Below are 12677 nucleotides of genomic sequence, written 5' to 3' on the forward strand. Positions count from 1 at the left end.
CTAAAACTTGACCTTTTTTCCTATTTTGATCTTTGCTACACAGCATAAAACAAAACAAAAATATTTAAAGTAAACTGCTAAATACAGCAGCAACTTCTGAAAGTCTAGGTCAGTAAAATTTAGAATGCTGCCTTGCTTGTAGGCAACAAGGGGTAGAGCACAATAAAAAACCTTTGTGTTCCGACTGGCAGTAACACAGCAGCGACTACAGCAGCTCTATCCTTTAAAAAGGAGGCAGCTCCCTGTGTATTTATCACGACTTACATTAACTGGTCACGACAGTCTCCACCATTAGACTGTAAGCTCCAGGAAGGCAAGGACCATGACTCACCACAGTAGCCTCAGCGCCTAAAATAGGCGCTCAATAAATATTTGCTGCAGAATAAATGAATAGGCGGCGATGCAGAAGGGAAGAAGAGGCTCTGGGGATAACCCCAGAGTCCATGGGGACCTTCCTTGCCCGCTCCTCAAACTCTATACTAAGGTTCCCTCCAGCGTTCCCCAAGTCCTCCTGCGAGCTCCCAAACTCGGCTGAGTTTGCAGGGCGGCGACCAGCGCTCCGACTTCCCCTCTGCCTGCCGCGACCCGCGGTGGGGTCCGCACGAAGCAGCCGCGGCACGCGGGGCGGGGCGACGCCAAAGTAACTCCGGAGCAACGCGCGGGGCCGCCGGTCCGACACACGCCCTTCCCTGAGCGGCCGCCGCCGGGCGCACGCGCCCCGCAGCCCGAACGCCGCCCCATCCCTAGAGAAATCAGGCGGCGGCTGTTTGGGCTTTTGTGTCTGTAGAAAAACGCGTAAATGCGTGAAAGACTCCGAGAAAAACCGGTTCACCCTCTTCCGCCACCCACTCAGGCACAGCCAGCAGTCCGTGTTCCCAAACACTGCTGATTCCCAGCAGGCCCGCCTCCGCCTCGGCCCCTGGCCCGGCCCGGTCGACTCCGGGCCCGGCCCTTCCCCCCGCATCTGTCTCTCCCAGAGGCGGGAAGGGCCTGGCATCCGCAACCCCGCGCGGTTTCACCTTCTGAATCGCAGCGGGAGTGATCTCCCCCTTGCCTCGCTGCCTCGGGGCCGCGAAAGCCACAGACATGTTGCCGCCGTCACCACTATCGGCAAGTCCCGGGCGCTCCGGGTGAACGGCAAACTGGGGGAGAGACGCCGGCCTCTCGGGCTGAACCACCTCGGGAATGCGGGGAGGGGGGATGCTCCGGGGCCAAGCGGACGGGCGGCGGGGCAGGCCTGAAGGAGGCACTCTGGCCCAGGGATGTCTCGCTTCTGCGCACTCTGGGGGACCCCTAGCCCTGGCCGAACTTTCTTGACCGTCCTCGCATCCCCCGAGCTCTCCTTATGGGCACCCCCTGGCCCTTTGCGCTAATGGTAGAGTCGCGCCCTAGTCCTCCCTCCGCTTCAGCGATTCAGGAAATGGTCCCGCCGCCGCGGGAGAAGGAGAGGCTGGGGCAGCCCCTGTCACAGGAAATGCGAGCGGCCCAAGCCGGCCCGCCCCCTTCGCGCCGTTGCAACTTGCCTCCCTCTCCGGCCCTCTGAAGCGTCTCCCCGACTGTGTTGCAGAGCGTGCCCTAGACCTAGTTCAGTTTTTCCAACTTCATCCTTACTTACGCCTCCTGGCAAGAAGTGGCCGCCCCGAGTTGTCCCGGCAGCCCGGAGAGGGGAGGAAGGTCAAGACTCGGGAGTTCGTGCAAATCCGTGGAGCATCTGCCGAGATAGGGCAGAGGTGGAAGGACAAGGTGAACGCGGATTCGCTGGTTTAAATGGCTCGGCTACGCCCCAAATGCGCACCTCCGAGTCCACAGTCTCGCACGCACGCACAAAGTCGTGCCTAACAATTGGAAAGTAACCCTGACCCGAAACCGGGACACCAAGGTTGTGTCCAGTGCTCAGGGGCAATCGGCCAGCTTGGCTGGAGCGGACAGAGAAGAGCTCGCCTCTTGGGACAAACCCTTAGCAGGAAAGTGGGTCGATTTCGTCTGACTTGGCTTTTTGGAATTAAGTTGTGAAACAGGGCATCCTCACTCTCTGTTTTTTAAGAGAGTACTTACTTAGTGCCTTGTAAATTAGGCCCAAGCTGCCAGGCTTCAAGTCAGTGTAAGGGAAAAAGGCAAAGTTTTCAAATTATGGAAGGAACACGGACAAATGTGGGTTTTGTGTTGCCGTGGGGTTTTAAAGTATTCTGTAAATTTAGACTTCCATATAACACAAAGGGAAAGTTTATATAAAGTGTTACCCAACGTTAATGAATAATAAAAAATATTTCCATTTTTTATATAAATTGGAAAAATAAAGAAAAAATACATTATTTTAAAAATTTAATCACTTGAGGCCAGGAGTTTGAGACCAGCCTGGGCAACAAAGTGAGACCTCTGTCTCTACAAGAATTTTAAAAATTGGCTGGGTATGGTGGTGTGCACCTGTAGTTCCAGCTACTAAGGAGGCTGAGGTGGAAGAATCACTTGAGCCCAGGGGGTGGAGACTGCAGTAAGCCATGACTGCCCCACCACACTCCACCCTGGGTGACACAGCAAGACCCTGTCTCAAAAAAAAAAAAAAGAAAGAAAGAAAAATCAAGTATCAAATAAATGCTCTTCACAAAAATGTCAAGAATTTCATTGATTAAATGCATTGTTTGTTAGGCTTTATACTGGAAACCTAGGGTACGATTGTGAATAAGCTGGACATGGAACCTCCTCTCAAGGAGCTTATACACTAGTGGGACTAACAGACCAGAAACAAACAAATATGTATATATGCAAAGTCCCAAGAAAAACTAGCCAAAAAAAAGGGGGGGGAACTAACAGAATGACAGGGACACTTACATGAGTTAGTGTGAAAAGTCTTCCCGATTATATTTAAACTGGGACGTAAAGGATGAAGACTCAAGCTGTCATAAGAATAAAGGGAAGAAAGTTTATGCTCCTACTGACAGTAATTACTCTTAAAAATTTAATTGTTATCTTTCACTATTGTAAGCCTTGAAGAAAACACTCTGGTATAGCTGGACTTAAGGTAATCACACCAAATTGGAAAACTTCTGTCAAATTTGGAAACCAATACTTGTCTACCACTATCACTGTGCACTCAACACCTAGCATGCAGAGTCATGTCTCAATGCTTTACACAAAAGTACCTTAGTACTTAGTAGCTAAGAACAGTATTTCAATAGGAAACATGAATCGTAAATAGTCCTACTGCTCCAGTTCTGTGCATTTGGCAGATAGCACTGAAACTTCAAAGGGCAACATGAACCAGTAGGAACACTTGTCTAATTTCCATATCCCAGCAAAAAAATAAGTAGTCCAAGGGGGCTTCTATTCCAGGGAGGCACCTGGAGCTAGTTACCTTCTTTATTTAAATTACAGCTCCCCAAAGGTGAGAAAGGGAAATCCACTGAAAACAGGTTACAGTTGGCCTGAGATGTTTATTTCTTCAGAGTAGCAGGGTAGGGCCCAGAGAACCCATAGCCTGTAGGCATGGATAGCCACAGTCTTTTCTGTGACACCATGTATGCCATAAAGATACCATTATTTTCTGTGTCTGATCACATGAAATCAGTTGAAAAGCATTGTTCTATAAGTCCAGCCAGAAATACAAATGATCTCCTTGAGAGAGGATACTTAAAAAGAACTACTTCACCCTCAAGCTTCCTTGCTAAAACCCAATCAATCCAATCAGTTAGCCTGACCTGGAAAAATAGAAAATTCGGAAAGAGGAAAGATTGAGACTGAAGCCTGGAAGATCTTTCTTAAAATTTTGGGGCCTTTGTAATGTAAGAGTCCTGAGCTAGGGGATACTTAGGGGAACATAATAAGTCCCGTCTCACCTGACCACTAGTTTTAAGAGGAATCCCAAGGTAGACAGAGTGGCAGCAGAGTTGGTAGAAGGAGAATAAACAGTCCCTAGCATTTAGTTACGAAGAAAAGGAGAACAAATATGGGAAGTTGGCCTAAGACTGGGAAAGGACTCTAAGGACTTAAAGGTAAGCTACTCAGGCAACCATCTCCCCAACCAAAAAAATCAGTCCCACTATTTAAACTGCTCTTGAATGAGAGACATCTAAAGAAGGAATCCAACTCACATAACCAAGAGGTAGAAGGAGTTTGGAATCCTAAATTGAAGAACATATAGAGTGGGTCAGAATAAGAAAAATAATCTGTGTGAACAGTTAATTCTTGATTACTCACACTAATGAATATGAAGTAGGCAGATTTAACAAAGATTAAAAAAATAAAATTGTTCATGTTTGATTTTTTGTTTCAATTTTTAAACTGTTTTATATAAATTTGTACTCCTTAAAATACACCCCGCCCCCCATACACACGCACACATATATATTTGAGGCAGGGTCTCACTCTGTCACCCAGGCTGGAGTGTGGCACAATTTCAGCTCATTGCAGCCTCGACTTCCCAGGCTGAAACGATCCTCTCACCTCAGCCTCCTGAGTAGCTGGGACTACAGGCATGCACCGCCATGCCTGGGTAATTTTTGTATTTTTTGATAGAGACAGGGTTTCACCATTTTTTTCAGGCTGTTCTTGAACTCCTTTACTCCTGGTCTCGATCCACCCACCTTGGCCTCCCAAAGTGCTAGGAGAACAGACATGAGCTACCACACCTGACCGTGTATTCCTTAAATATATTTTTATGAATTGACAAAGTGAAGTGCTCCTGTAATATGTTCAATATTTAGTGAAACTATATAATCATGGCATTAAAAATTATCTTAATCCACAAAAAATATGTACGAATAGGTAACTAAAATAATCTTGCTTTCATACAAGCATTTCTTTAATATGTATTGTTTTAGAATTAATAGAGTATCTGCACTACCAAATGTGCTGATATTTTAAGCCCCTGAGCTGTCATAAATTCTTAGAATACATTGAGAAGGCATAGACCAAGCCTGTCTGCTCATAACTGGGCTCAGAGCAAAACCCTTCAGGTAATATCTTTCAAAATATTTCTGTTCACAGTCCCTGTGGCATTTGATGAGTCAATTTGAGTTGTGGCTCCCACAGATTTCAAGACTGTAAAGAAAGAAGCATACATCTATATATTTATATAATCATTATTCAGGCAAGAACAAATCACCTTTCCCAATTCTCCGTAAAGGACTTTTATTTTTGATACTATGGAAGATTTCATTCAAAGTAGACTATAACAAAGCCTATTGGAGGCATTTTCATCTCCTCTTATAGTACCAAATATAGAATTAATTATGAACTGAATCAATTATATTTTTGGGTTTAATGATATAGAAAAGTATTGCTTTTTAAAAAAATTAGTTCCTATGGAAAGCTTTCACTCTTTGTGAAAGATGCATAGGTTTGGAGTTCCCAATTCTTCTACCCATGGCATAATACTGGACAGGTCATTTCTGTATCTCACTGGACTTCCTGAAAAACAGCTGCCATATCTAAAAAGCTATTACAAATAATGTTTTTTTATTTAGCATTTATTATGCACTAGCCTCTGTGCCTTACATTAGATCCCTTAATTAAACAATTACCTTCCATTAGATCCTTTAAGACTGTCTCAATTTTAACATATAAAATGTGTAAAAATTAATGGGATATTGTAAATTACTAAACAAGGACAAGATTTGCAATGTAATAATATAATTAGGAAAAATTGACATTTTAGGACTATAATCCAAAGTACTTGATAGGGCAGTCTACCCTTGGGAAATCTGCTGACCTTAAATATCAAATGTTCTTTTTTCACATTTAGCATGTTCTGTGCCCTTGGGCATGATATGCGGTTATTCTGCACTTAGTAAAAGAATATTACTGTTCTTGAACTAGTTCACAATTTATAGAGAGGATTATAATATACTATCTGTTAACTAATTTCGCTACGAATGCGTGTAGTAGGCAGAATAATTTCATCACCTTAAAAATGACGACCTCCTAATCCAGAACCTGTGATTATGTTAGGTTCCATGGCAAAGTGGAATTAAGGTTTTAGATGGAATTAAGATGGTTAATGAACTGACTTTGAGATACTGCGATTAATGTGGATTATCCAGGTGAGCCCAGTGAAATCATAAGTGTCCTTAAATGGGAATCTGTGAGGCTGAAGAGTCAGAATTAGAGGGTTTCTTGAGAGAAAGATTAAATCGGCCATTCCTGGCTTTGCTGACACTGTGACTTTCGCCCAGTGAGGCCTATTTCAGACATGTGACCTCCAAAACTATGATATTAATAAATATGTGTTGTTTTAAACCACTAAATTTGTCGTAATTTGTTAGATGAGCAATAGGAAGCCAATACAATGTTGTTTTCCAATATAACATTTATGTTTGAATTAGACATTATGCAGTAAAAATTGATAAATTATTAAATATATTACAAAATATGGTGTCTTAAACTAACCTAACAGTTATATTTATTATATGTTTTCCTTAAAAGAAAAATAATATAATATTGTGGAGATTATACCCTATAGAGATAAAACTCATGCTAAAGCCAGTACAAAACATAGAAGAAAATAAAATTGCACTGTTGGGTACAATTTTATTTATAAGTACACTATAATAAGTTCAATATGCACATTGCAAACCCAGGAACAGTGGTTCTCAAACTCTATGGTCTCAGAAATACTTTGCATCCTTAAAAATTATCATGTGCCTCAAAGCCCTTTTGTTTAGCTGGGTAATATCTCTTAATATTTACCTAATTAAAAATTAAAACTTGGAAACTTTTAAACATAAGCAGAGACTCCATTAGCTGTCAGGGGAATGAGATCATCACACATCATGTATACTCTGGAAAAACTATTGTACACTCATAAGAGAAAATGAATTTTAAAAGACAAAAAACCTCTATTGTCATTACAAAAATATTTTTAACCCCTTGGACCTCTAAAAGGATACAGAGGACCTCCAGGGACCCCAACATGATACTTCCTAGCATCAATAAACTTTAAAATAATCATATTTACAAACAAAACTGGTATAACTATTAAGTCAATAAGGAAGATAAAACAGAATACTAAGAAGTATTCAAATAACTCAAGAAAGGATAGGAAAAAAACTTTTATGAAACAAATACAAAAAAAGTAAGATAATAGATTTCAAGCCAAGCTATTGATATACTAAAAATAAATAGTCAAAAGACTCCAGTTAAAAGGCAGACATGGCTGGGCACAGTGGCGCATGCCTGTAATCCCAGCACTTTGGGAGGCTGAGGTGGGTGGATCATGAAGTCCAGGGATGAGACCATTCTGGCCAACACAGTGAAACCCCATCTCTACTAAAAATACAAAAAATTAGCCACATGTGGTGGCATGCACCTATAGTCCCAGCTACTCGGGAGGCTGAGGCAGGAGACTCGCTTGAACCTGGGAGGCAGAGGTTGCAGTGAGCAGAGATCACACCACTGCAGTCCAACCTGGGTGACAGAGCAAGGCTCCATCTCACACACACACAAAAAAAGGCAGACATTGGGAGAAGCACTTCTGATACTGGTGGAGGGTCTTGACTAGGAGTTGTCCAGGTTCTTGTCATGTTGAACAAAGAATTGAACAAAATGCACAAACAAAGCAATGAAAGAATGAAACAACAAAAGCACAGATTTATTGAAGTGAAAGTACACTCTACAGAGTGGGAGCAGGCTTGAGCAAGCAGCTTAAGAGCCCTGGTTGCAAATCTTCTGGGGTTTAAATACCCTTTAGAGGTTTCCTATAGGTTACACCCTATGTAAATGAAGACTTGGCTCATGATCAATCAGAGGCTGAGGTGAAGGTTCAGCTTCTGACCAATCAGAGGCTGAAGTGAAGTTACACCCTATTGCAAATGAAGACTTGGCCTGTGACCAATCAGAGGCTGAAGGCTCCCTGTTTCCAAACCCTATTCTCCTGCCTCACTTCCTAAATGTTGAAGTTAGAACTTTGCCTCAGTAAATCCAATCCTCCATAAAACAACAGGAAAACGGGGAAAAAAAGGTCTTTATAAACTTTTGCGGAAATCCTAAATTAACCAAAGTCTTGCAAAGCCTAGTGTATATTTAAGAAAATGGCTGAATCTCAGTAAGAATAGTGAGCTTTGTAACTTTTTAACTTGCCCTATACTCATCCATCTCTGCCAAGCTCCATGGCATACTTGAAAACCAGCAGACTCACAACAACTTACAAGTACATGGTACTTGTAAAAATCAGCGGTATACCAGTCACTGGAGGGGACAGAACAGTGTTGGAATTAATAACAACAAAGCTGCATCCCCAGAGATCTGTCACTAGTTGACCTGTCAGGTAGGTCTCTGACAAAACTAGATTCGTAGGACATGTCTTTACTTGACCTAAGAATATACAGTGGCAATTGCTTAACATTGCAGCTGCCTGAGACAGAGATCCCATTTGGAGTAAACAAGAGACTGGTCCAAAAACTGAAAAAGAGGCCAGGTGCGGTGACTCATGCCTATAATCCTAGCACTTTGGGAGGACAAGGTGGGATGACTGCTTGAGCGTGGGAGTTCAAGACTAGCCTGGGCAACAGAGTGAGACCTTATCTCTACTAAAAATAAAAAATAAAATTAGCTGGGCATGGGGGCATGTGCCTGTAGTCCCAGCTACTCAGGAGCCTAAGGCTTCTTGAGCCCAGGTGATCAAAGCTGCAGTGAGCTGGGATTGCACCACTGCACTCCAGCCTGAGCAACAGAGCAAGACCTTGTCTCAAAAAAATAATAATAAGTTAAAAAAAAAACTGAAAAGGAAAATTAGGGAAATGAGATGTACACAGGAGACTTGCTTTGAAAAGTTCTGTCATATTCTTGGAGCTGTAAAAGGCCACATGCATACGCAGAATTGTGCACATGCCCAGGTACAACCTGCAAAGGCCCTAATCTCTCACTTTTGTTTGACCCTGAGGATCTGAGAAAGCAGGAAGTTAAAATGAAAGCAGAGTTTTTAACTGATGGAGAATTGAAATTATGCCCCAACATATACATAAAGCCCTGGCAAAGGGAGAGAGATATATTGGTTCAAGGCATTTAAAAAGAAGTCTTAACCCACACATCACCTGATAACTAGCTAATGAAGTAGAAATTTCATATAGACTTTAGATAATTATCACAGCAAAGTCCTAATCGAAGAGCAACAACAAACGATGGAAAGGGAAGACTATGAGTTGCCATATTAATGGTACCATGAAAATGCACGCTTGTCAACAAAAAAATTGTCAGGCAAAAAAATCAGGAAAGTGTGGCTTGTAAACAAGGGGAAAAAGCAATCAATAGAAACTGCCCCTGAGGAAGCCCAGATATTAGACTTGCTATACAAAGGCTTTAAATCACCCATAGTAAATATATTCAAAGAACTAAAAGAAATGATGTTTCAAGAATTAAAGAAACTTTTCCCCTGCTTCCTGGCTGCCTAAGGATCGACTGCCATCACAAACAAAACAGTAACTATTTCAACGAGGAAGTTCATGACCTACCAACTACTTCAGAGGAAACAAATGGGCATCAGTGTCCTTCACCCTGGGAAGGCAACAGTACCTAAGACAGAAATTTGGGGGAAACTAGCCAAAATGTACAATACCACACTGGATGTCATCTTTGAATTTGGATTCAGAACCTATTTTAGTGGTGGCAAGACAACTGGCTTTGGCATGATTTTATAATTCTTTGGATTATGCAAAGAAAAATGAACGCAAATATAGACTTACAAGACATGGCCTGTATGAGAAGAAAAAGACCTTAAGAAAACAGCAAAAGAAATGCAAGAACAGAATGAAGAAAGTCAGGTGGACTGCAGAGGCCAATGGTGCCAGCAAAAAGTGAGCTAGAGATTGGGTAACAGTAGGAGTATGGATTCTGCAATGACTAATGACTTCATCTGTGCTGACTGCATAGATTTTTCACAAAAGGATTAATAAACTGAAAAAAACTTAAGAATTAAAGAAAAACATGAAAACAATGTTTCTCACCCCCAAAAATATTAAGATAAATATTATTAAAAACCACAAAAAACAAAAAAATCATTGAAATGCACAAAATCTGAAATAAAAAATTCATGAGAAAGGTTCAAAAGCAGATTAGAACTAGAAGAAAAAAAATCAGTAAACTGCAGATATGTCAAATGAGATTATATAGTGTGAGAAACAGAAAAAATAATTAGGAAAAAGTTAACTTCATTTAGCCAGGGATGCAAGTATGGTTCAACATACATGAGTCAATAAATGTGATATATCACATTAACAGAACAAAGACAAAAACCATATTATCATTTCAATAGATACTAAAAAAGCATGTGATAAAATTCAACATCCCTTCCTTCATGAAAAAAAAAAAAAACCCAACAAACTGGGTATAGAAGAAACATACCTCAAAACAATAAAGGCCATATATGACCAACCTGCAGCTAACATCATACTAAACAGGGAAAAATTGAAAGCCTTTCCTCTACAATCTGGAAAAAGACAAGGATGTCCACTTTCACTACTCCTATTTAACATAGTACTGGAAACCCTAGCCAGAGCAGTTACGCAAGAGAAAGAAAGACAGGGCATCCAAATTGGAAAGGAAAAAGTCAAATTATACTTGTTTGCAGAACCATGATTTTATATTTAGAAACATATAAGATCGAATACAGTAAAGTTGCAGGATACAAAATCAACATACAAAAAAGTAGCATTTATATATGCAGTGAACAATCTGAAAAAGAAATCAAGAAAACAATCCCATTCACAATAGTTACCAAACAAAACAAAATATAAGAATAAATTTAAGCAAAGAAGTAAAAAATATCTACAAAGAAAACTGTAAAACACTGATGAAAGAAATTGAAGAGAACACCAAAAAATGAAAAGATATTCCATGCTAATGAATTAGAAGAATTAATATTGTCAAAATGTCCATACTATCCAAAGTGATCTATAGATTCAATGCAATCCCCATTAAAATACCAGTGACATTCTTTACAGAAATAGAAAACAAACTGTATGAAACCACAAAAAGATCCTTAATACTCAAAGCAATCTTAAGCTTTGAAAGAAAAGAAAGAAAACCAAAGAAAGAAACCAAAAGAAAGAAACGAAAGAAAGAAAACCAAAGCTGGAGGCATCCCACTATCTGCCTTCAAAATATACTATTAATACAAAATGTATTATTAATACTATTAATACAAAATATACTATTAATACAAAGCTATAGTAGCCAAAACGACATGGTACTAACATAAAAAGAGACATGGTACTAACATAAAAACAGATGCATAGACCGATGGAACAGAATAGAGAAGCCAGAAATAAATCCACATATCTACAGTGAACTCATTTTCAACAAAGGTGCCAAAAACATACATTGGGAAAAGGACATTATCTTGAATAAAATGTACTAGGAAAACGGGATAACCACATGCAAAATGAAACTAGACCACAATCTCTCACCATATACAAAGTCAAATCAAAATGGATTAAAGAGTTAAATGTAAGACATGAAACTACTAGAAGAAAACATTGGGGAACGCTTCAGAACACTGATCTGGGCAAGATTTTTTTTTTAATTTTTTTTTTTTTTTGAGACAGACTCTGTTACCCAGGCTGCATTGCAGTGACATGATCTCGGCTCACTGCAACCTCCGCCTCCCAGGTTCAAGCAATTCTCCTGCCTCAGCCTCCCAAGTACCTGGGATTACTGGTACGTGCACCACCATGCCCAGCTAATTTTTGTAGAGACAGGGTTTCACCATGTTTGCCAGGCTGGTCTCAAACTCCTGACCTCGTGATCCGCCCACCTCAGCCTTCCAAAGTGCTGGGATTACAGGCATGAGCCACCACGCCCGGCCGGGCCAAGATTTTTTGGATAAGACCCCTGAAACACAGGCAACAAAAGCAAAAATAGACAAATTGGATTATATCAAGCTAAAAAACTTCTGCACAGCAAAGAAAACAATCAAGAGTGAAGAGTCAACCTAAGGAATGGGAGAAAATATTTGCAAACTATTCATCTGATAAGGGATTAATAACCAGAATATATAAGGAACTCAATAGCAAAAAAGCAAATACAATCCAATTTTAAAATGAACAAATGATCTGATAGGCATTTCTCAAAAGAATACATGCAATTGATCAACTCCACTAATCACTGAAGAAATGTAAATCAGAATCACAGTGAGATATTATCTCACCCCAGTTAGAATGGCTATTTTCAAAAAGACAAAAGATAATTGTGGTAAAGATGTGGAGAAAGGAAACTTACACACTGCTGAGGGAAATGTAAATTAGTACAGCCATTATGAAAAAAAGTATGGCGGCTCCTCGAAAAAAACCTAAAAACAGTACTACCATCTGATCCACCAATCCTATTGCTGGGTATATTTCCAAAAGAAAGAAAATCAGTATGTTGAGGAGATATCTGCACTCCCACATTTATTGCAGCACTATTCACAATAGTTGAGATATGAAATCAATGTAAGTGTCCATCAATGGATGAATGGATTAAAAAAAAAGTGTGGTGTGTATAAACAATCAAGCAGTATTCAGCCATAAAAAAATGAAATCCTATCCTTTGACACAACATGAATAGAATTGGAGGACATTATAATAAATAAAATAAGCCAGGCACAGAAAGACAAGTATCACTTGTTCTCATTCACATGTAAGAGCTAAACAAACAAACAAAAATTAATCTCATAGAGGTACAGAGTAGAATGCCAGTTACAACGGTCC

The 12677-nt window shown here is 40.4% G+C and overlaps 1 protein-coding gene and 1 pseudogene across 3 annotated transcripts in view; one reads left to right on the forward strand and one right to left on the reverse strand.

The window, feature by feature from the left end:
- The window catches only part of SS18 (SS18 subunit of BAF chromatin remodeling complex), a 75069-nt gene extending 73089 nt beyond the window's left edge, over nucleotides 1–1980 (reverse strand). The window contains exon 1 of one of the 3 annotated variants that reach the window (XM_003830276.6): nucleotides 1616–1980. Coding sequence is in view for 2 of the 3 variants with exons in the window: in XM_003830275.5 (XP_003830323.1) it covers nucleotides 1020–1088 (69 nt within the window). In the remaining variant the exon portion in view is untranslated. Of the gene's footprint in view, nucleotides 1–1019; nucleotides 1418–1615 lie in introns of those variants that run through there. The other 2 variants (XM_003830275.5, XM_003830274.7) reach the window with 2 other exon arrangements.
- Nucleotides 1981–8102: 6122 nt separating this feature from the next.
- LOC100975520 (small ribosomal subunit protein eS24-like) lies at nucleotides 8103–12150 on the forward strand (annotated as a pseudogene).
- Nucleotides 12151–12677: the final 527 nt, after the last annotated feature.

The sequence above is a fragment of the Pan paniscus genome, chromosome 17 (assembly GCF_029289425.2).
Source record: "Pan paniscus chromosome 17, NHGRI_mPanPan1-v2.0_pri, whole genome shotgun sequence".
Taxonomy (NCBI): domain Eukaryota; kingdom Metazoa; phylum Chordata; class Mammalia; order Primates; family Hominidae; genus Pan; species Pan paniscus.